The sequence below is a fragment of the Serinus canaria genome, chromosome 2 (assembly GCF_022539315.1).
Source record: "Serinus canaria isolate serCan28SL12 chromosome 2, serCan2020, whole genome shotgun sequence".
NCBI classification, from domain to species: domain Eukaryota; kingdom Metazoa; phylum Chordata; class Aves; order Passeriformes; family Fringillidae; genus Serinus; species Serinus canaria.
The window spans coordinates 131299576-131322724 of record NC_066315.1 but is presented as its reverse complement, the minus strand read 5'-3'; the positions used below and the strand labels follow the sequence as shown (position 1 = coordinate 131322724).

Genomic DNA, 23149 nt, shown 5'->3' with positions numbered 1-23149 from the left:
AATTTATGGTAGATCTGAATCCCTGTTAGGACAGGGCATTTCCTTATTTAGGGAACTCTGAAACAGTAGCCAGGACAATCAGATTTGGGAGCTAAGACAACTGGAAGACCAGTCAATGTCATTTAATACAAATAGTCTGCTGCTTGTTGGTTTTGGTTCCACAAACTCATGCATCTCCCTCTTACACCGCCAGCAAACTCAGTATTGCACACACCAATAGAATTTGTCTGTAAATGGGTCAGTTGGGTTTGCTCTACATCAGTCAGAGTTCCTCTAACTGCTCTGGACAAAAAGCTGGAATCCCTCGTAGTCCATGTACTTGATATGAGTGGCGCTGTTGTTGGACATAAAGATTAAGCAGCTTGTATAGGTATCTCTGGGAAATAAAGCTTCAAGGATGTCTCAGATATAACAGTACTCAGGTAACAGCAGATACTGTTAACGTGAACCCGCCTTTTCTCATTTTCTTTTTGTGTGTTCCTGCTGTGCTTTTAAGTCAGTTGCTCAGGCACGTGTTTCTGCTCCTCTGAAAACTCCACGGAAGGAAACCAGAACTGTTTTTGTGCTTAGTCACAGATCTCACCAAGGAACTTTTCTTATCCCCTGCCCTGGTGAGGCTTGGGCGTCTCTCACAAGGCATGAAAATGCCGCAGGAACCAGATGCAGTCCAGAGGAGCCCGGCTGGCCTGACTCCCCCTTCCCGTGCTTGGGGATGGAGAGAGAAGAGGTCTCAGTCACTGTGGCAGCCAGGCGCCTTTAAAAAAAAAATACCCAACATTCTTAAGGGCACACGAATTCTTAAACCAGCACCGAAAGTTACCTTTCTGGAAAGGGGATACCCGAATCTATTAAAGCTCTCTCTGCTTACAAGAAGGGAGAGAAACACGTATCAATCGTACTATCACTGACGGGCCCTTGCCGAACGCCTCCGGGCGCCGCGACTGTGTTTGTTATGCAATTGCTGAGGCCGCCCCGGGGGAGGAGCGGCCTTGGCCATGGCCGTTCCCCCTTCCTCCGCCACCGCCCCTCGCGGTGCAGTCCCGCCGGCCATGGGCGAGCGCCGGGGGCCGGCGGCGCCGCAGGAGGCGACGGACCCGGAGCGGGTAAGGCCGGGCCGGACCGGGCGGGGAGCAGAGCGGGGCCGGGCCGGGCGGGGGCTCCGGGAGCGGCGGCAGCAGCGCAGCCCAGCCTGGCCGGGCCCCTCGACCTCCCCTCCCCGCCGGGCCGGGCCGGGCCGCCGCGGGGGGATCCCGTCACCGGTGATCCGCTGCTTCGGACAGCCCTGGAAAGGGCATGGGCCCGTCCCCCCGCGCCCTTGTCCCGGCCGGGCTCGGCAGGGCCGGAGCGCTCGGGCACCGCTGCCCCGGGGATCGCTGGCAGCACCTGCGGGAAATGCGGGCCTCCGAGCGGAGGCCGCGGGCCGCTTGGCACGGGGACCGGGCAGTGCCGCCCCTGCCGCCCCGAGGGTTCTGCGCCTGCCGGGGCCGGGAAGGTAGAGCTCGTCCTCTCTGCCCTGAGCCGCCATGGAGGCAGGTGTGGGTGTTGATGATGATATTCCTGGCTTCCCAGGCCCTGTGGACCAGGAAGGTCTGCCCCTGGCAGTCGTCTGAGCTACGTTCTGGTGTCCCCCCAGTCTAACCATGCAAAGCCAGGCTGAGGTGTTCAAGGAGAAAGGATCATCATGGCAGGGAAACACACGTGGTCTTGCTGAGCCCTTGTGTCTCATCGGCACTCAAGTAACCAAAACCAGGTGTGCCATGTTAAATACGAATGTAAGAAACCCCTTTCTGTGTCTCCCTGAACGGTGCTGTACCCATAGTGAAGTGCATGGTAGTCCTGTGATCCCCTCAAGCATGTGGAACCAGCAGGTGTTGTGCTCCTCAGACGCTGTGCAGTGCAAACCATCTCTCCCAGGAATGGTGATGGTCTTCCCAGTCTCACTGCTGGCATGGCCTGTGCTGCCCAGGGCTGGCCTGAATGCTTTGGGAGCTCGTGGGATACACGTGCAGCCTTTTATTAGGGTGTGTGAGGCTTCATGGTCACACAGCGCTGAGTATGTTCCACATCACAGTGCTGGCTCTGCTGGCACCTTTAGCTTTTTCCCTGGCTACAGCTGATGTAACTGTGATGCTTGCACATGTAGCCCAACACCTGTAGCTGTGGGGTCATGGTTGTATGTGTGTATATATGTTAATTATTTCCTAGTTTGCCGAATTTGAAATGAATGGAAGGCGTTTCAGTACCCCTAAGCAGTTTTTGTCGTCCATTTGGTTTATTGTCATCACCAGAAGAGCTTGACTCTCACAGTTGCAGAATAACTGGGATATGATGTACTGAAGTGTGTCCAGCAAAGGGCTGATGATTAAGAGACTTCAGCATTTGTTATACAAAGAGAGGCTGTGGGTGCTGGGACTATTCAGCCTGGAGAAGACTCCAGGGGATTTTGTGAGTGGGTGAAAATACCTAGTGTATAATAAGGAGACAGAGCCAGGCTCTTTTCAGTGGTGCCCTATGGTGGGACTAGGGGCATTGGTCACACACTGAAGTACAAGAAGTTGCATTTATGTGTGAGAAAACACTTTTTTTTTCTGAAAGTGGTCAGAAGCTGGCACAGGTTGCTCACAGAGATTGTGTCATCTCCATTCTTGGAGATACTGAAGCCTCGTCTGGTTGATCCTGCTGGTGCAAGGGTTGATCCTGCTGGTGCAAGGGTTGGCCTGTGCCCACCAGCTTCAGCTCTTTTTTACACATTTAGATCACGTCTGAACAGAATGAAGCGTGTACACATTATAAACTGGGTGCCCTTTGTCATTATGATGAGTGTTGACTGTTTTATGCACCATCATAGCATTAAGAAGTAGATCTGGGGTGCAGATTGAAGGTAGTGCTGACCTAGTGACTTCTCCTGCCCCTCACACTCCTGCCAGTGCCCCTGGATCCAGGAAGTCAAGGCAGGGAATGTGTTATGCTCCTTCAGCACAAGGTGGTGACTGCTCAAAGCCTCAGCAGTGGTCAGAATGTGCCACACACTTGAAACAGTGAGGATGGGATTGTCTTGTAGCCACTACCTGCCTGCCTGCCTGCCAGTTTAGAGCCTGTGAAAGGCTCCTTTCACAGCAGCCTACCTGTGAAACTCCTCTGCATCCCTGAAGGTGATAAGGGACGTGGGGTGTAGGTTGAGCAAGAGGTTCCAGTATGGTGTAGCCTCTGTGACTGACCTTTCCTTTTTTAAAATTAAAAAACCCCAAACAACCAAAACCATCTGTTTAACAAAGTACTGGTACAGTTTTAAACTGGGCCAGTCAGCCTCACCTGTATCCCTGGAAAGATGATGGGATGGCTTGTCCTGCAGGCCATCCCATCCATCTCTAAGCACGTGGAAGACAAGACAGTCATCAGGATTAGTCAACATGGATTCACCAAAGGGAACTCCTGCTTAACCAGTCTGATTACCTTCTGTGATGGGACAATTGGCTGAATAGACAAGGGAGAGCAGTGGATTTTGTCTACTTGGGCTTTAGCCAGGCTTTTGCCAGTGTCTCCCATGGTACCCTCATAGGCAAGCTCAGAAAGTGTGAGCTGGATGAGTGGATGGTGAGGTGGATTGAGCACTGGTCTAGTTTCAGGGCTGTCACTGGCTGTGTCCCCCAGGGTTCAATGCTGGGCCCAGTATTCTTTCACTTATCCATCAGTGCCTTGGATGAAGGGGCAGATGCCTCCTCAGCAAGTTCACTGATGGCACAAAGCTGGGAGGAGCAGCTGATAGCCCAGAAGGCTGTGCAGCCCTTCAGAAGGACCTGGGCAGGCTGGAGATGGGGAGAGTATGAATAGTCTGAAATTCAGCAAAGACAAATGCAGGTCTGGGGAGGAATAACCCTGGGGACCAGTACAGGATGGAGGTGACCTGTTGGAAAGCAGCTCTGCAGAGAAGGATCTGGGGGTCCTGGAGGACATCAAGCTGTCCATGGGCCAGCAGTGGCTGGGATAACAGGGAAGACTTCTGCAGTGTTTCCATTTTCAAGGATGTCAGCTGGTGCAGAAGCAGATGGAGTTGTGGGCTGGAGGCCAGGCCCTGAGCAGGTGTGTGCTAAGACAAGGTGCTGAACCTGCCAACTCCAAATTCTCCCAATTCCAGTGAGTTATTGTAACCATCTATGGCCTGGGAAGTAAAAAAGGTCTTCAACTCTCATGGCCTTCAGCAGAAACTCTGCAAGATGATTCTGGGAAATCTGTCTCATGTAATTTAGTAGAATTAAAAAATAGAATAAAATGGTAGAATTGTAACCCAGAATGTGCTTCAGTGATGTATTCACTGGGCATCTGGGGTATCTATGCCAGCTGTGCAATGTGCATGAATGTTTGGGTTTTGTTTGTTTTTTAAAATGTAAATGGCATTATTTGTTTGAGAATATTTTTCAAATTGAAATAAAGGAATGCTTTTTATTACGTGAGTAGTTACAATCAGACTGGGTAGGGAAAGGACTTTGGTACCTCCAGGAAGGTAGAAATAATGGTGTTCAAAACCTTCAGCTCCCCTTTGCTGCTGTATTATATGAAACACCTTGTATACTGCCTGTGGTTAGTTATCCTCTACAGCAGTGTCAGTGGGATCTTGGAACCAACCCAGAAAGGCATCCTGCTTGCTGAACTTCTGATCAGTGTGAGGCACCAGTCTTTCTGCAGAGGTTGCAGCGTGCTGTCCTGACAGCTCTTCACAGCAGTTGTTTCTAGCAGGTGCTTGGTGACATGTCTGCAGGATGCAGGGATTGATTCTGGGAGCAGATGTCCCCAGCCAGAGGTGAGGTGAAGGCCCTTCTCAGAGTGCTCTCTCTCCTACTTTTCACTGGCCTGTTTCCTAAATATCAGCTGTCCACACCTCCCCAGCTGGGCTGGGCTAGAACTCTCTGAAGAAGAGCTGTGCACAGATGTCCTCTGGAAACCCACACAGAAGGATCAGTGTGGGTTGGGTGACTCCAGGCAGAAGTTTTCCTGCTGTCATCTGCTGGGCAGAGGCACTGGCTTCATATCGAGAGAGAGCCTCCAGGGCAGCCTCCAGACCCACGCTGTTTTGTGGGCTGCCCTCACAGATTGCATACACAAACCTCCATGCTGAGACTCGCTGTGGCACAGGGCTGTCCTCTGTCAATTTGGATTAGTTACTGTCATCTCATGGCTTTCTCAAGGCAGTCTGTCCAGGTCCTAATGGCTGGGAGGTGCCTGGGCAGTGGGCCTGGCGGAGCTGTGCTGGTGGCAGGCTGCAGCGCCGTGCCGTGACCTCACTGGTATGTGCTGGTGTGTGGGACCGTAGTGGCTGATGTCTCCCAGGGCAGATTTCCCCCTGTGTGCAGAGGGCTTTGTCTCTGGCACACAGGCGCCGGGCGCTTCCTGGCGCCGGCACAGCTGGGAGGGCGCGGTTGGTGAGAGCCGTGCTGGTAGAGCCGGGCGGGCAGCGCTGCCGGAGCACTGATGGAGGGCGAGGGGACACCTACCCCAGGGGGCCAGGTGGGTGTCTGTGTGACACGAGTGAACTTCACACCTTTGGGATAGCGTGAGCAGGACAAATAAAAAGTGGGAACTCTAACTGGAACTGTGCTTTATTTTCAGAGCTCATCGGGTGCTGCTGAAAATGGCTCCAACCTTGATGAAGAACCTCTACTCAGAAAAAATCACCGCCGGTTCGTCATCTTCCCCATCCAGTATCCAGACATATGGAAGATGTATAAGCAAGCCCAGGCCTCCTTTTGGACAGCAGAAGAGGTGAGCCCTGAGCCAGTGGGTTGGCAAAAGACAGTCAGACCACTGGGGTCCTGGCACATCTTTCCTAGCTCTGCTGCTGGCTTCTGTGTTGCAAAGGTTGGAGTTACTTTCATCAAACATCAGGTGCCAGCACCAAAGCAGAGCTCCCTTCATCGACAGTGGAAAGCAAGCTGCTTCCACAGGGTGATTCAGCAGAGCTGTTTTAGTTGCTTAGTTTAGGATGAGATGGAATTGTGTCCTGGGGTGCTCCTCTGGTTATAGAGAGATCCTAAGTCAGATTGCTCTGTTTCGTGGTCATACAGCTCCTACAGAGCTGTGGTCTCTGAACCTGCAGCTGACTCCTTGCCCATGTAAGATGCTCTGGGAAATTTCATGCTGTTCTTTAATATTAGGTACCTAAATTTCCGGACAGACAGTGTTAGTTTTGCTAAAAATGTGTTTAGCTGATTCCTGATTGCCCTGGTGAGGTGCTTGCCCCATGTTACAGTGCAAGCTCTTAAGTTCTTCCCCAAGGTTGCTGGTTAGCTAGACCTAAACTCGTTTGTGGGCAGTGGTCTGCAGCTGCAGAGGAAAGCACTGGCAGCTTCTAAATAGACCAGAAGGCATCGTGGGATGATGAGGAGCTGCTGTTTGTGGAGATGGTATTTCATTGGCTGGGTAGCTTGCTGCCCTGTTGCAGCAGATCTTCATTTTAACCGTTAAAGAAAAAGCATTTGAACTCCTGCCTTACCAGCATTACCCTTTTACTGTACTACTGGTTTTTTTTTTACACTTCTTACACTGTCCTGCCATCTGTGGGTGCTCTGCATTTTTCACATCTAACTCTACTTTAGTGCTGTTTTGGTTCAGAAATCCTACAAACAAACAGAAAAGGCCCATGTGAAGGAAGCTGTGGTTTTCTCTCATGGCTGGGGTTTGGTCTGATAGACAAGAACAGTTGCACAGTGATGGCTCCACACCATTCTTTTTGCCAATGTGGAGGCTGAACACCTGCCAAAGGCAAAGTCCCCTCAGTCCATCTTTTGACACACTTGGGCAGAGCTTTCTTGGAGTATCAGCATTTATTTCAAGGAAAGTTTAAGTGTCTCAGAATGAGGTCTAGTTACTGATGTGTGTTCATATTTGAGACAGAAAGATACGAAGGCTTTTCAAAATCTCATTTATTTATTCAATAGACACCAGTTTTTATTTCAAATTACAAAAGTGTAAACTATGAAACAAGTACATTATGTTACTGTTGTAGAGAGAGACAACAGTACTGTAGTGTCTCTGTTGTCTTTTACAGTCACAAATATTTAAATTCCCTACATGTAAAGATTTGAAAGCAAATGCCAAAACTCTCCCTCAGTCACTTGACTGGGCTGCTTGTTTTTACAGAATGACAAATGCAGAAGAACAATAATGTTTTCCTTTTTTCTTTTCATTAGGTTGATTTGTCAAAGGACCTTCCTCACTGGAACAAGCTGAAAGCAGATGAAAAATACTTTATCTCTCATGTTCTGGCATTTTTTGCAGCCAGTGATGGAATTGTAAATGAAAACCTGGTGAGAAAGACTTACAGAGGGCTTGAATACTTAGTCATGTTATTATCTTGTTAACTTTCCATTTTGGCTTTTTCACATTAATTCATAGGTTTGTTAAATGTGTACTTTTTTCTTTCAATCTCACCTTTGCCAAGTGGAGCAAGCAGCTTGTTTGTCTGGGAACAGTGTTTGAGTTAAATTGGGTCAGCTGTGGTCACCAGAGCTCCAAATGACATCACTCTGGGACACCATTTTTAAGTTTAGCCCCTTGCTTGGCTGTGGCATGTGCATTTCTGAATGAATGAATATAACCCCATATTTTTCTTGTACTCATGTTTATTGAAAAGTTGGGAATACAGACCATGGCTGTGCCATGTGTTCCTTATTTTAGTAAAATCTGTTTTGTTCTCACTGAACAGTATCCTAGAATCTCTTAGGGTGCAGGTGGGTGGTGCTAAAAAGGTGGGGAATTCTTCCTGTTGATATCTGTTCTGGGCTGGAGAGTATCTCATGACATAAGGCATGTTCATAAGCATGAACATGCCTTATGTCATGCTGTTTGTTTTTAATGATAAACACAAAGTCTGAGGCTTTGTTCAGTACTAAGTGTTTAGTACTGCAATATTTTGCTGTTCTTCTCCTGTATACATGTACCCTCATGCTTCAGCTCTTAGATGTATTAACTTCTGTCTAGCTTGCTTTATTTTCCCCTGTACCACAGCTATCCTATTGACATGTCTGTGAACAAAGTAGGAGAGAACTGCTCCCATCCTGTCTCTGTAGCAGAGATCTGCCATTGTAGCAGAGATCTCTCTGTAGCAGTTGTCTCTCCCATTGAGCTCAGAGTAGTGACCTGCAGGACTGTTTTGTTGTACTCATTGCTGCGCTTTCTGGTTTTGGCAGGTGGCACGTTTTAGTCAGGAGGTGCAGATCCCCGAAGCTCGTTGTTTCTATGGCTTTCAGATTCTCATTGAGAATGTTCACTCAGAGATGTACAGTTTGCTCATAGACACCTACATCAAAGATCCCAAGAAAAGGTAAACCTCTGGATGTGTTACAGACCTGTGGGAAATCTGTGGGTGAAGCCAGTGGTGCCAGCAGCATGGCAGCTGTCTCCTATTTTCTTTATGACTAACTGGGGAAAGTTCCTTAAAGCTTTCAAGGCCTGTATGTCTGACCCCCAAAACAGAGAGTATTACTGACCAAGCCTTATTGTGGGAGTATCAGAAGGTTAATTAATATTTGTATAAATCTTTTATTGCTGGAAGTGCGGAGTATGTGAAATGTTACAGGTTAGATGAACTCCCTGAAGTTATCACGCTCCTGCAGTGCTTGCTCTTACATCAGCAAAGGATCAGCCTGAGGAAGATGAGTGCTCATTATCAAAGTGGTGTTCCTAATATACAGCAGTCAATTATTGCATCCTTTCAGCCTTTTTGTTGTCAGTGCTTTTTAATGCAATTTGAACTGCTTATTTTTGAATTATTGACTTCACTTTTTTGTCTGAAGAACTTCTCAGTCCAAACAGGACACATTTGGAAAGCAGCACTTTCCCTCAGAGACTCGCCCATGGTGATGGTCAGGCAGAGCTTGCTTTCCCACAGTGCTTTCCCATCACCATGTGTTGGTGATGGTGGGAGGACTGCAAGGTTTCCTTTCAGGTTTTCAGCATAGGAACAGAGTCTGTGCACATGGGACTTGTCCAGTTTCTTTTGTCGAGTTGGGCGAGATGAGGTTTTGCTCTATGGATAGTCTGAAGTAGCTGGCTTCAAGTCTGAGAGAGACTGTGATCTGATGGATGAGCACTCCTGGGGATGGGATGTTTGAGTTCACAGCCTTCTTCCCCTGAGCCCTGGGGGAATGTTGCTTTCTGCACATTTGTCTCCCTCTGCCCTTTTTATCACAGATGACATCATGGTTTAACCTCTCAGGTTAAACACTACACAGCAGCTCACTCACTGCCTGCCCCTGCCCGATGGGGTAGGAGAGAATTGGGGAGAAAAGTAGAACTGGTGGTTTGATGTAAAGGCAGCTGGATAGGACAGGGAAGGAAAATAATACTAATACTAATAATAAAAAAGTGATACACAATGCAGGCCCCTGGCCAGATTTCCCCTAGTTTATATTCTGAGCATGACATCATATGGAATATCCCTTTGGCCACTTGGGGTCTGATGTGCTGGCTATGTCCCCTCCCAGCTTCCTGTTCCCCCCAGCCTGTTCGCTGGTGGGGTGGGGTTAGAAGCTGGAGAGTCCTGGACTTCATGTAAACACTGCTTAGCCACAACTAAAACATCAGTATGTTATCAACATAATTCTCATTTTCAGTATAAAAACCAGAACTGTACAAGCAACTAGGAAGAAAATGAACTCTATCCCAGACAAAGACAGGACAGATCATCACCAATTTGGAGAATGGTCTCTTACTTGGCTTAGTTCAGAGCCTTGCATAATGGAATCCTCTGTCTGGTGGAGTTGGAAGGGACAACCAGGGCAGATTTACCTAAATCACTATTTTGATGATTTGTCTCTGTTTTCTTCTGTAGGGATTTCTTGTTTAATGCTATTGAAACAATGCCTTGTGTTAAGAAGAAAGCAGACTGGGCTCTGAAGTGGATTGAAGATCGAGAATCCACTTTTGGTGTGTAGCTTTTTATAAACTTGTTTCTATTGCATATCACAAACTGACCTTCTGTGAGCACCCCTGGAACATGAAATGAAATTCTCCACAGATGTAGTGACTTCTGGGTCTCTGGTTTAGCTAAAGAACTAGAAGTAAATTCTGGTGAGCTTGTATGTTTTTATCTTCAGGTAGAGAAATAAAGTAATGGCAGTGCCCCCTGAAATCATGTTATGAAAAATGCTCTTTTTTATCTTTATACTGATACCCACTATTCATTTATACTGAATAACCCTGATTTCCTCAGTTTTTGCTTGTAGACCTTATATTGTGGTTTTGATTATTTCTTCTAGTTGATTCTCATTTTTCACTCTATGTTCAGAGCTGGGCAGCTGAAGTTCTTGCAAGTCCAGGTATTTTCTGTGTTCATGTTCCTATAGAGAAATCCATGGGGTTTTTGTGTAACTGAAGCATGACTGAGCCTGGACAAAAAAGATTCAAGAACCATCTATTTCTGCTGTTTCTGGTTTGCTGTTGGGACCAGGTTTCTAGTTTTTGTATCTCATTTCAGAGCTGGGAGAGTGGCTCAGCTTCCATCAGCGTGCTGCAGGGCATCCTTAGGAGTGTTCTGCATTCAGCATTACAGTGTTGACTTGGAAGTGTTTGCTGTAGCTGAAATGCATAATGGGTGCACTCTGGTGAATTTTTTACAGCAAACATCCTTTATATTTTGAGAAAGTGTAGGAGATGGAGAGATTCAGCCTGGTGAACAAAATGAATCTGAACATCATTCTTTTGCAGCATTTGTTCACAGCTCTTTTTTGAGAGAGGTTCATTTTTGTAGCTGTACATTGTTCTGTCCTGGAGCTCCCACTGGCTCCCTGGTTTGGCTTTGCTTGCTGTGTGTGAAACCCCTTCATCATCCCTTTGTTTGGCTCCCAGCAGTGTGGGGTGAGCCAGGAATCAGAAGGTTCCCTAACTCAAAAAGCAGTGTGCCCCCTGCTCCCTGCCCCCATTAAGCAAAGTTAATGAATTTTATCCAGATAAGTAATCAGTCTTCTGCTTCATTAAACCTATATTTTATAAGCAGCCTTTCTCCATCCTCTACAGCAGTAGATTTCTAGTGTTGCCAGAAGAAAATCTTTCTTTAATAACTTCTGTGATACTTTTAAGGTGGTATTGCTCTCTTTGCTTTTTCCTAATTTGAATTTCTTCTGATGACCCATTGGTTGGCATTAGTATCTCATAGAGAAAGTGGGACATCTGGCTACCTTGGGTTACTTTTTAAAACAAAATTCTGTGCAATTCTTATTGGGAAAAGGCACCAGAAGTTAGTGCCAATGTTCTTCATGTCACAACATACACAATGAGCCTGTGAAGTTGTTTGAAGTAGTGTACATGGAGTGATGTGGCTTCACTAAACAATCACAGTAGTCTGAAGAAATACATTCATTCATGTAGAGACCAGGGAGAACTGGGACCAATAATGCCTTGCTTTCCTCAGATTGAAGGTGGGATAACAGAAGTACTTATTTGTGTCTTATGTTCTGAAGACTTTGACTCTTTTAAGAATATGGTTTTGTGCAGATTTCCAACAAGAAGAAATTGTGGTGTAGGGTTTTTTGTTTAATTTAGAAGAGATTGGCCCTTTTCTCAGTTTTGGCTGTCAGTTACACAGCTGCTTTTCTGTCTTTCAGGAGAAAGAGATAATGGAGTACTAATGTTTTGGCCACTTTAGACAATTACCTTCTTTTGCTCCTGACCTGTGGCAGTTTCAGTGGGTGCCTTTGTTCTTCAGTTCTGCTGGGGTTGCCTATGGTTGAGTGCTGTGGGGTATGTAGACCCACTGTGCATCAGGATCTGCTGACAGATGTGCTCAAAGACAGCATCTGGTGCTGCAAGGGGGATTGCTTTTCTCCATCATCACTCTGTCTGATGCAGATGGTGCATCTTGCTGATGAGCAGTAGAGCAGTTTGTGTCTAACAAAAAATGTGTTACTTAAACAGGTGAGAGAGTGGTTGCCTTTGCTGCAGTGGAAGGCATCTTCTTTTCGGGTTCCTTTGCTGCTATATTTTGGCTGAAGAAGAGGGGCCTGATGCCTGGATTGACTTTCTCCAATGAACTTATTAGCAGAGATGAGGTAATGTGGCATGTCCTGTACACTATTTGGGAAGAAAAGTGAGTTTCCAGGGCAAGGGTAGAATTACATTTATAGTCTTGACAGAGAAAGGGGAAAGAAGCAGACTTTTACCAATAATTATAGAATCATAAAATAATTTAGATTGGAAAAGATCTTTAAGATCACTGAATCAAACTGTTAACCTTACACTGCCAGGTCCACCCCTAAACCATGCCCCTAAAGTATGACATTCACATGTTTTTTAGATACCTTCAGGGATGGTGACTCAACCACTTCCCTTGACAGCAATTTCCATGATGTTTTTTTTAATATCAAATCTAATCCCCTGCTTGATGCAACTTGAGGCTATTTCCTCTTGTCCTGTTGCTTGGGAGAAGAGGGTGACCCACACCTCACTACAACCTTCTTTCAGGTAGAGAGCTCAGGTCTCCCCTGAGCCTCCTTTTCTCCAGCCTAAATACCCCCATCTCCCTTAGCCACTCCTCCTAAGACTGGTGCTCCAGACCCTTTATCAGTTTCGTTGCCCTTCCATGGACTTGCTACAGCACCTCAATGTCCTTCTTGTAGAGAGGGGCCCAAAACTGAATACAGGATTCAAGATATGACCTCACCAGTGCCAAGTACAAGGGGATGATCACTGCCCTGGTCCTTTTGCCACACTATTCCTGACACAAGCCATGATGCTGCTGTTGGCCTTCTTGGCCACCTGGGCGCACACTGGCTCATGTTCAGCTGCTCTCAACCAGCAGCCCCAGGTACTTTTCCACTGGGCAGCTTTCCAGCCACTCTGCCCAAGTCTGTAGCACTGCATGGGTTGTTGTGGCACAAGTGCAGGACATGGTATTTGGCCTTGTGGAAATTCGTACCATTGTCTTCAGTCCACTGATCCAGCTGTCCAGATCCCTCTGCCTTCCTAGACTCCAGCAGATCAGCATCCCTACCAAACTTGGTATCTTCTGCGAAGTGACTGAGGGTGCACTCAATGCACTTTACCACTGATAAAGATATTAAACAGGACTGGCCACTCAGGCCAGTAACATACATATGATATGTGTGTGTGTATATATATATATATATGTATATGTATATATATGTATATATATATGTGTGTGTGTGTGTGTGAGTATGTGTATATATATATATATATATATATATATATATATATACATACATGCATATATAGTACATAACCTAACTGAGCCCTGGGGAGCACTGCTTGTGGCCAGCCACCAACTGAATTTAATTCTTACCATGTTTTTTGGCCTGGCTATCCAGCCAGCAAATACCCAGCAAATGGCACTGATGAACTTAAAACCTGGGTGCTGCTGGGTCCCTCAGCAGAAATACTGGTGTCCCAATTGTGATTTAAGCCCAGCCAGCAATCATGCCCCATGCAACCACTCTCTCACTCCCCCACCAGTAGTATCAGGGAGAGAATCAGAAGGGTAAAAGATGGAAAACTTGTGGGTTGATATGAAGACAGTTTAATAGGGAAACCAAAAGTCACACACACATGAGCAAATCAAAACAAGGAATTAATTCACCATTTTCCATGGGCAGGCAGGTGTTCAGCCATCTCTAGGAGAGCAGGGCCCCATCAGGTGCAACAGTGACCTGGGAAGGCGAATGGCATTACTCCAAACGCCGCCCCCTTCTTCCCCTCACTTTATATACTGAATGTCACATGGTTTGGAATATCCCTTTGGTCAGTTTGGGTCACCTGTCCCAGCTCAGGATGGGTGTTGTGTCTCCTCCCAACCTCCCATCCACCCCCAACTTCCTCACCAGAGTGGCAGTATGAGAAGCAGAAAAGGCCTTGGCTCTGTGTAAGCCCTGCTCAACAATATCAAAAACATCTCCATATTATCAGCCCTGTGTTCAGCCCAAATCCAAAACACTGACCCATAGTGTACTTAAAGAACACCAACCCTACCCCAAAACAGCAAACCAGCCAAAACCAGCATGCCAATGTATACAGTATTATAAAAAAGATTGATTTTTTAGGATGAAGGGGATGTTTTCCTCTGGTGTGAAGGGAGGCAAAGGCCCAGCTGCTCAAGGAGTGGGTAGAATTGCATGGTCCCCAGCTGCAGGGGGGGCTGGCTGGAGCAAGGACCTGGATAGTGTGTGATTCTGAGACGTGCTGTGCCTCAGCTGCTTCAGGCAGGTTCAGGTGGGCTCCAAGTACCACTCTTCACCTGCTTTTGGTTATGTGTCCCAGAGCTTGCAGACAGCCACCTGCATCCATCACCAAGGCAGCTGCTGCAGAAGCAGCAGATACCACTCCTCTCCATGGTCTTGTGTTGCTGTACAGCAATAGAATCTTCTGGGAGGGGGCAACTACAGATCTGCCTTTGAGAAGAGTGCTTCTTAACTTAAGGTGTCTGAGGGGCTGCATGTCAGCGCACCAGATATGACAGATCACATGCTTACAAGTGCCTCTTCTTTGAACTGCTTCCTTCCTTTCTTTTTCTTTGCTCCCTGCAAGTTGGCAGCTGTTGTTTATGGCTGGGGACTGTGCACTGCACTACTTGTGTTGCTGTCAGCACTGAAAAAGTAGAAAGACCAGTTTTGTGTGCAGTATAAACATGCTAGTGGTTGTAACTTAGCAGAGTTGGTCTTAGTATGTAAAGAGCTTTTTTATAATGGAAGTGATTTAATGGGTTAGATAAATTGCTTTGAAATTAGACATTTTATGATATGTCTTTAAAAGATACTTTTGAAGGAAGTGATATGATGAGTAAGGAAAAACAAATAGTTCTTCAGCCTTCACCTTCCTTGTGTCTTTTGTGAGTCATGAACTGATCCATTCGAGTGAGGCAGGATTTGTTTGTTACCAGGATCACTTGCAGGTGAGTGAATGTAACTGTACTTTTCTGAAGAGTCAAGCACCAAAAGACTAAAATTTTCTTGAGCTCTGCTGGCATAATTCCAACTGCAGTGCTGTTATGAAGGTTAAAGCTTGTTGCACAGAGCACCTGCATTGAAACCCAGTGGCAGTAAAAAGAATCCGCAATGGAAAACTACAAACTGTTTTTTGATGCACCTGGACGGATAAATGATTAACGTTCAGTGTGTTTTTTGAGCTACTGGCTCTGCTCTCAGGCTGTTGTTGAGCTGGTGCCTATTTGATACTTAAAGGTGCAAAGCTGGTGCGAGCACCAGTTAGCAGAGCACACGGGTTCATGGAGAAGCCAGGCATGTCCTGCATCCTGCTGGTGATGTTGCCCTGGATAAGACCATGGGAAGCCTTGCAGCAGGCAGCTAATGCAGTCACTAGAGGGGGGGATATTTCCCAAATTACATTACTTCAGGGCTTAATCAAGAGGATTTTATAGACTTTCCAAAACAGTTTTCACAGAATCACAGTATTGTTAGGGCTGGAAGGGTCCTCAGGAAATCCAAGCAGGGTCACCTGGAGCAGGTGACGCAGGAACATGTCCAGGTGGGTTTGGAATGTCTCCATAGAGGGAGACTCCTCAATCACCCTGGGCAGCCTGTTCCAGTGCTCTGTCACACTCAATGTAAAGAAGTTCTTCCTCATGTTGAGGTGCAACTTTTTTTGTTTTAGTTTATAATCATTGCTCCCCATCCTGTTTCTGGGCACCACTGAAAAGAGTCTGGCACCATCCTCTTGGCACCTACCTGTCCTGGCTTCAGCCAGAGACAGGGTTAATTTTTTGCAGTAGCTGTGAGGGGGTAGAGCCTGAAGCTGTGTGGTTAAGACCCTAATGTTATTGGGTACCATCTCAGGTCATTGACAGGGGTGGGGAAAAGGGACTCTCTCTCTTGTCTTTGAGAAGAAGGGTGTTCCTTCCAGTGGGAAAAAATGTAATTGGGAAGAGCAGGTGGGTATTTGTCATGGGTTTCCATGTAAATAGCTTCTTTGTCGTACACATTTTGTTGTTCATATTGCTGTTACCATTCCTTTTGTTATCTCGTTGTTTCCAGTAAATTGTTCTTTACCCATCCCATGATTTTCACCTTTTGTGCCTCCATTCACAGAGCAGGAAGGGGCAAGGGGAAGCCAAGGGTGGCTTGTTGGGGGCAGGGAGCAAGCAAGTGGCATCTCCTTTGGGAGAGTATTGATGGAGGCACTGAACTGGGGAGTACCATTCCTAAACCACAACACCACCTTTGAGATAATTACATGGATCAATGAGATCCCTTCTTAGTGTTCTCTTCTCCAGAGTAAACAGGCCCAGCTCCTGCAGTCTTTTTCTCATAAAAAAGATGCTCCAGACCCCTCATCATTTTTGTCACCTCTGCTGGACCCTCTCCAGTAGCTCCTCGTCTCTTCCATACTGAGGATCCCAGAACTGGACACAACAGTCCAGGTGTGACCTCACCAGGGATGGGCAGAGGGAGAGGGTCACCTCCCTTGACCTGCTGGCACACTCTTCCCAATGCACCCTGAGGTACCCTTGGCCCTTCTGATCACAAGAGCACTGCTGGCTCAGTCAACTTGTTACCCACTGAGACTCCCAGGTCTTTTGCAGCAGAACAGCTCTCTAGTAGGTCAGCCCCAGGTTTTGTTTTGACCCTTGTTAGTGATAATATTAGATTGTCTTGTAGCCCATAGTCTGTCAAATTCTTCCTGATTGGTTTTCACTCTGGATGTGCCCTCTTGGGTTTGTTGGCTGCAATTTCCACCTTGCAGTTGAGAGGAGAGATGTTAGCACAGTGCTCCTTTAGGCTGGCAGTGGTAGGTATGAAGCCAGACCATCAAGCTGTACCCAGGCAAGTTAAAGAGAAGCTGAGGTGCCTCTTGGAGCAGCTGTCTGGGGTTGTTTGTCTCCTTATGTTTTCTTACCTTGGTAGGAGACTTTTCTGGAAATCCTGGAAAGGAGCATGGTTTACTAGGTTCTGTGTAGGATAGCTGGGTGAAATGAGAAGGGGAGTTAATTTGGGGAAGAGATTATTTGTTAATCTTGGGTTTGGTGACTTTAATCTGAATCTGCCTTTCTGAAAATGCTGTTGGGAGAAGCAAGGGAAGAAATGCTACTGAAAGAATTTAAATCAAGTATCTCAAAGCAAAGAGCAGGTAAACAGCCTGTTTTAACTCACAAGTAGTTTTGCAGGTCTTGATGTAGAAGTCTTTCAGCAAAATCATCCCTGACATGAGGCAGAGACCAGCAAGACTCTGTGTAGGATCACTCACAGTAGAGCAGCCCTCAGAAAAGTTTTACCTGAGAAACAGGTATGCTGGACATTATTTTGGCACGGATTTGAGATGTTACTGGGTTGTAGACTTCAAGTCCACATAGGAGGCTGGGAAACTTCAACTCAAATGACACTGCCTGAAAACAAGAGCAAATATGTGGAAGAGGGGAAAACTGACTGTGTTTTTCATTGTTCTCCTTTTTTAGGGTCTACACTGTGATTTTGCATGTCTCATGTTCCATTATTTAGTGAACAGACCATCAGAAGAGCGAGTCTGTGAGATCATCGTTAATGCTGTAGAAATTGAGCAGGTAATCCTGGCTGTGACAGCATTGTGGGCAGCACAGGCTCAGTCTGAGGTGTGAAAGTAAACTAATTAACTTCTAACTTTTGGGACTCCATGCTTGATTTCTGATGCTTTATACCGTTCCTTCCCTCTTCCTTAATGGTGACAATAAGAGGCAGAGACTTTCTGATTCAGTTGTCAAGCAAGTGGGGCAAGCTGAAGCTGGCAGCTGATTTTCCCCTTAATGACAGAAAGGAAGAAAAGCTGTCTTATTTGATATTGAATAGAATAGTTACAGTTGGAAGGGACCTACAATAATCATCTAGTCCAACTGCAGCTGTCTCTCAGGGAGGAGTTTGTTTACATCTGTCCTTAAAGGATCTTTGACTCTCCCTATTGTATTCACATCTCTGCTTGTCCTCAGGAGAAGGCAGGGTCTGTTCTGGCCACAAGTATCATGCTGTCTACTGGCTTTTTCTGAGGTTGATGTCAGGTTCTTTCATGTGAAGTGCTGCCCTTCTGCAGGCACAAGTTTCTGCATGGCTGAGTGTTTGGCAGGATTTTAGTTTAGCTTTCTTTCCTGTTGTTATCTAACTGCTGTGATGATAAAAAATGCTCCTGCTTTGTCTCAATACACTGAGACAGGTATGCTTTGGTGCCTGCATATACACATGACTGGGTTCAACACTCATATATATCACTGCCCTCTGATCTGTCATTCTGTAGCGGCTGGAAGCCAGGAAAACTGGTGATTTCTTGATCTATCCCTGCTCCTACTAGTATGGTCTGTAGGTTTATTGAAGTTGGAGCTTAAGCTTACACTGAAGCCTATGCTGGGGTTTTGGAGAAAAGCAGATTAGAGGGGCAGTGATAAAAATCATCTGCCTTTTCCAGAGTAACAGTCTAAAAATAAAGGAAGATACAAACAGTTACTGAAAACAGAAGATATTTGTTGAATTTAGTGATGCAAGTTATTTATTTAGATAACTTCCTGGGGAGCCTGGAACATCACAGTGTTACTGTGAAACACAGGTGTCTTCTCTCTTCTTTTTTTTTTTTTTTTAATTTCATTTCCCTAAATGTCATCTGTGTTTTAACTTCTAGGAGTTTCTAACTGAGGCATTACCTGTGGGTCTGATTGGAATGAATTGTACCTTGATGAAACAATACATTGAATTTGTTGCAGACCGGTTACTAATGGAGCTTGGGTTCTCAAAGGTGAGAGATGCAATTGCCCCACATGCTGGCCTGCCAGTGCAGCCCAGGGGAACTGTCAGCACAAAGCACTCCCTTGTCATGCTGGGGAGCAGGTCATATTTAGCACACGGCCTTCCTGTGAGTGACAGCTGAAACCACAGCATTCATACCTATGCTTCACTGTAAAAGAGCAAGAACAATTTGGGCCTTTGTTTCCCTTCAGCTGCTCAGCAGGTTTGTAATGGGAAACATAAGCTGTGCTCAGATGCTGCAGTGCTTGAAGAGTAACAAGCACCTTGCTCAAGTGAACTTTACCACAGACCAAGCTCCTGGGAGTGGCAGTACTGAGTTTGCTTAGATAGGAGTCTGTAGATCTACAGGATATTGCAGCCAGAGGTGATCTAGTTTGAAAGAGTTTGACAGTTTTGTTTGTGGTGGGGTTTTTAAAGCATTATTTCCCTGTCAGAATCAGCAGTGTATTTTCCTTCCCCAGGTCTTTAATGCAGAAAATCCTTTTGATTTCATGGAGAATATTTCTCTGGAAGGAAAAACAAATTTCTTTGAGAAACGGGTTTCGGAATATCAACGTTTTGCTGTTATGGCAGAAACAATGGACAATGTCTTCACTCTGGATGCAGATTTTTGATAAATTGGCAAATGAATGGTGACTGTTTCCTTCTCCTCATCTCCCTTTATGCTGTGAAGTTGACTTAATTTCTTCTCATGGAAATCAGAGTCTGCTGGGATATTTTTCCTGGGTTTTCATGTTGTTTGTCAAAGCAGTAAATATATTTCTCTCTGTGTAATTTGAAAAAAAAAAGGGGGATCATTTGTAAAAAATTTATATGGCTTTGTAAAAGGATGGCCTTTTTAAGATTCCCTTGACTCATCTGCTGTCAATGCTGTCTTTAAAAATGACATGGAATGGATGCTACTACTTTTTTAAGACTTCAGTAGTGTTTTAAGAAAGCAAACTGCATATTTACCTCATGTTATGGTATTTTAATCTGAAAACCAGCTGAGGTATCACTCCACGTAAAAATGTTGCTATAAATTATTTTCCTGTTTTCTGTTTTCATGTTTATAGATTTGGTTTAGAGTAAAAGCTCTTCTGTTTCATCCTGTTGCAGATATAGTAATAATTGAATGTGGGAAAACCTTAATGAGGTCTGAACTACTGAATATTATTAAACCTGGGAATTATGTGTAATCTCCCCATTAACCTGGATTCTGTGTGAAAAAATTTTTACTCGGGTTGGAAAACTGATGGGTCTTGATAGGCATTTAATTCAAATACATGTGATTCTTGCCTTACAGCTGTTAATGAACAGGTCAGTGGACTTTGAATGGTCCTTGAAAAGGCACACCTGTTAACAGTGGAGAAAAACCACATCCTGTAGTTCTTTGGCTTGTGCTGCCTGTTTTTCCGTGCTTCACTGATCAAGTGCCTTATTAAGCAATTTGTAGTTGTATTTGTAATCATCTGACACTGAAACAGCCAGCTCTGGGTGTTGTCCATCTCCCCTTGTCGTGCTGGGTGGTTTGATATTCTCCCCTTCTTGGTTGCACTTGTGCACTGAAGGGGTGAGAAGACATGTCATTCCAAGGGATTATTCCTGGAGGTGCTACAAACAAACTTCTGGGGCTGTAAGGAAGCACCCAGTAATGTATGAAGGTACATCAGGTTGGGTGTCTGATGTGAACCATTGGAACCATTGACACAGAAGAGCTTCTGAAAGAAGGCATTAAACATTTCAAAAACAAACCAGAAGTAGTATGGAGTAGCAGCATCTTACAAAGAACTGTTTTGGTTCTTACAAAGAACTGGTTTTTGATTGTGTGCCTGAAAACTGTAAATTTTTGATACCACATGGAGAGAATGGAGCAACTAAAGAGTGGCTAATGTGCTGCAGTGGTACTTGGGGTGCAAGGGATGCTCATGTTCAGCTGTACCTGGCTTATCTGCAAATAAATAGGCTCTTTTTTCCAAGATGAAGTGAGTGAACAAGAGCTAGACTAAGGGTTCTACGTTATTAAACCCAAGCATTTTTCATAATATTCAGCTTTTTGTGGAAGAGCTTTTGTAAGTCTTACTGTTGCAAATACTTGTGCTGCTTTTGATATACCTGGCATGAGGCAAACTGACAGCCCAGGGTTATCAGTGATGGGGTAGCACAAGTGTTATCTCCCTGCCAGCCCAGATCAGCCATAGTCCTTGGTACCTGAGTTCCATGAAACAGGAACTGCCTTAGCATAGTTCCTAGTGAACAACTGTCCCTGCTGTAAAAATAAGCAGCAAAATTGACTCTGTTTTTTTAGTCTCTGTAAAAGAGTATGTACTGAGCATGGAAATGGAACAGCTTTTTTTTTTTCACTAGAGAAGAGCCTGCATCATTTGACATAAGGTGACTTGGAAGAGGGCAGAGTGGAATGTTGAGAATACAGAGAAAAGCTGGAACTGGCGGCTCTCATAACATCCTGGAACTGCAAGAGAACTGTGGACTCGGAGGGAAAACTCAGTGCCTTTTGGAAATACTGAGTTGATAGGGCACAAAGAGAAAATATTGTAAATGGGTCTGTTGTTGGAGTAATGGAACCTATTATGTCACTGAAAGTACTAAAAAGTATTTATTTTGGGTCTTGTGAATTATGATAAGAGTACAGAGAGTATTCTACTATGAAGCTGCAATGTGCTCAGGTTCTGTAAATGTCTGTGAGATACCAAAGTCTGGTACAATGGCTCCCACTCGATTTGTGTGTAAAATATGTGTGTCATTTCAATAAAATTTGAGTGTGGGGAAGCCCATGCCTTCATTTACAAGTTCCATGCTTCCTTGTGAAATCCAAAGTGATAAAATTGGGATGTGACAGAGTAAGTCAGTATTCACAGCTTTTGGATTGTGGGAGAAAGTTATGAGTGCTCCATATATTGTCTTGCACCTTTTGGAGCTCTTGACTTGCTCTTTCTTGTTCCTGGAAATAGGTTTTGCAGTTTAGTGAGCAAGCAAGTGGGTTTGGTGTTTGTTTTGTTTTGTTTTTAATTGGGATTTTCTGGCACAAGGAGAAATCTTTTGGGTGTCTGTAAGGTTCAGTGAAGAAACACTCCAAAAATGATTTGTCAGTGGGTGGTGCCTGATATATCAAGAGCATCATGCCCTTGGGGCAGGCACCCTGACTGCCTGGGCACAGCATCATTGGGTTCAGACCCTGAGCTGGGGCCAGCCAGGCACCTGCCTGAAGCCAAGCACTGATCACCTGGGTCTGAGCTGGCACAGCTTCACACCTGCTTGTGGAGGCACTGCCAGGGCTGTCATTTCAAAAGTCTTGTCCCTGAAGCCTCTTTGAGACAAGCATGAAGGGCAGAAGGTGCCTTCTTCCACCTGCACTGGGCACTGGGCAGAAACCCCATGGGCCTCTGAGGGCTCTGTGTGTCTCACACTGTGCCCATCAAGCTTAAGAAAGCCTGATGGGTCTGTGTGTGTGGGGGGGAAGGTGCAAAGCATCCCTTCAGTGTACATGGTCTGTGTGCTCTGAGTTGGAATAAAGCTGGTGTGACTTCAGTGTGACAGAGAAGGTGCTTCCTCAAGGTGTTTGTCTCATGGTGAAGAGCATCTGCAAGGGTCAGATGAGTAGAAACCTCTCTCTGGGGCCTGCAATAGGAGCTGAGGCTCATGGGAAGAATCCCCCCTTTTAAATTCCTAAGTGGCCGCTGTAGTTCCCATTGTTCCCATTCAAGCAGACATGTGCCTCCCAGCAAATCCCCTGAGCTGGTTATCAGTAGCCACAGGCAGACAGCGTGCTCCCACGCTCTGCTCTGGCTGTGAAACCACTGCCCAGCACAGTAGGTCAGTGAGTATTCCCAGCCCTTGCTGGGAAATAAAAGAAAGCAGGTGAAGGCAGGGCAGTTAGCAACCTCTTAGTGTTTCTGGACTGGTAAGATTTTTGCAGCAGATGAGGATGCTGTGTGTGTGGCAGCACCCTCAGAACTGCGGCCGGCCTCTGGCCAGCTGACACTGTGCTGATCCCCTTCCACCACATTTCTTGTCCTTGTCTTTGAGTGATGAAAGCTTTGAAAGAGCAAGCGTGGCCTCCCTGCCGGTCACCCGGCCTGCCAGAAGAGCATCTTCCTTCTGGCCTTCCTAAGGGGATGATCTGGGCTGGTTTTTCCTCCTGGTGGAGCCCTTGAGTCAGCAGATATTAATGTTTCTGTCACTGTTATGTAGCACTCCTTCTGGGAGTCCATCCCTGGCCATGCTGATGCATTGCTATTCCATGCAGCCGAGTCTGTTTGCTAGGAGGCTGCTCCTGTGCCTGGGGCCCCCTGTCTGCCCCGCACGCTGCAGGGATGCTCTCGTGTGTGCACAGACCCTGCTTGTGCCTGGAGGTGTGCACACCACACACACACCAGCACAGCCGAGGGGAGAAGCTGTTGAATGGCAGCTTTTAGCAAACCCTCTCCCTG

At 46.0% G+C, this 23149-nt stretch overlaps 1 protein-coding gene across 3 annotated transcripts; it reads left to right on the top strand.

Annotated features, from left to right (window-relative positions):
• Nucleotides 1-937: 937 nt before the first annotated feature.
• RRM2B (ribonucleotide reductase regulatory TP53 inducible subunit M2B) lies at nt 938-21501 on the top strand. 3 transcript variants are annotated; one of them, XM_050970675.1, is made up of 10 exons: nt 938-1103; nt 5605-5757; nt 7185-7301; nt 8184-8317; nt 9827-9921; nt 11908-12041; nt 17411-17515; nt 18595-18708; nt 19181-19351; nt 21066-21501. In XM_050970675.1, exons 1-9 carry the CDS (start codon nt 996-998, stop codon nt 19331-19333), a joined length of 1113 nt encoding a protein of 370 aa, XP_050826632.1. In that variant the 5' UTR covers nt 938-995; the 3' UTR covers nt 19334-19351; nt 21066-21501. The 3 variants fall into 3 exon arrangements, with proteins under 3 accessions (XP_050826632.1, XP_050826631.1, XP_009085555.1); XM_050970674.1 differs by having other exon boundaries at nt 19181-21501; XM_009087307.4 differs by lacking the exon at nt 938-1103 and adding an exon at nt 1145-1750 and having other exon boundaries at nt 19181-21501.
• The last annotated feature ends 1648 nt before the right edge of the window (nt 21502-23149 follow it).

Excerpts from the sequence above, each read along its gene's own strand:
- RRM2B (XM_050970675.1), top strand. The coding sequence starts at position 996 with ATGGCCGTTCCCCCTTCCTCCGCCACCGCCCCTCGCGGTGCAGTCCCG. Across the intron at positions 12,042-17,410 it reads AACTTATTAGCAGAGATGAG|GGTCTACACTGTGATTTTGC; the intron begins GTAATGTGGCAT and ends CTCCTTTTTTAG. Across the intron at positions 17,516-18,594 it reads ATGCTGTAGAAATTGAGCAG|GAGTTTCTAACTGAGGCATT; the intron begins GTAATCCTGGCT and ends TTTAACTTCTAG.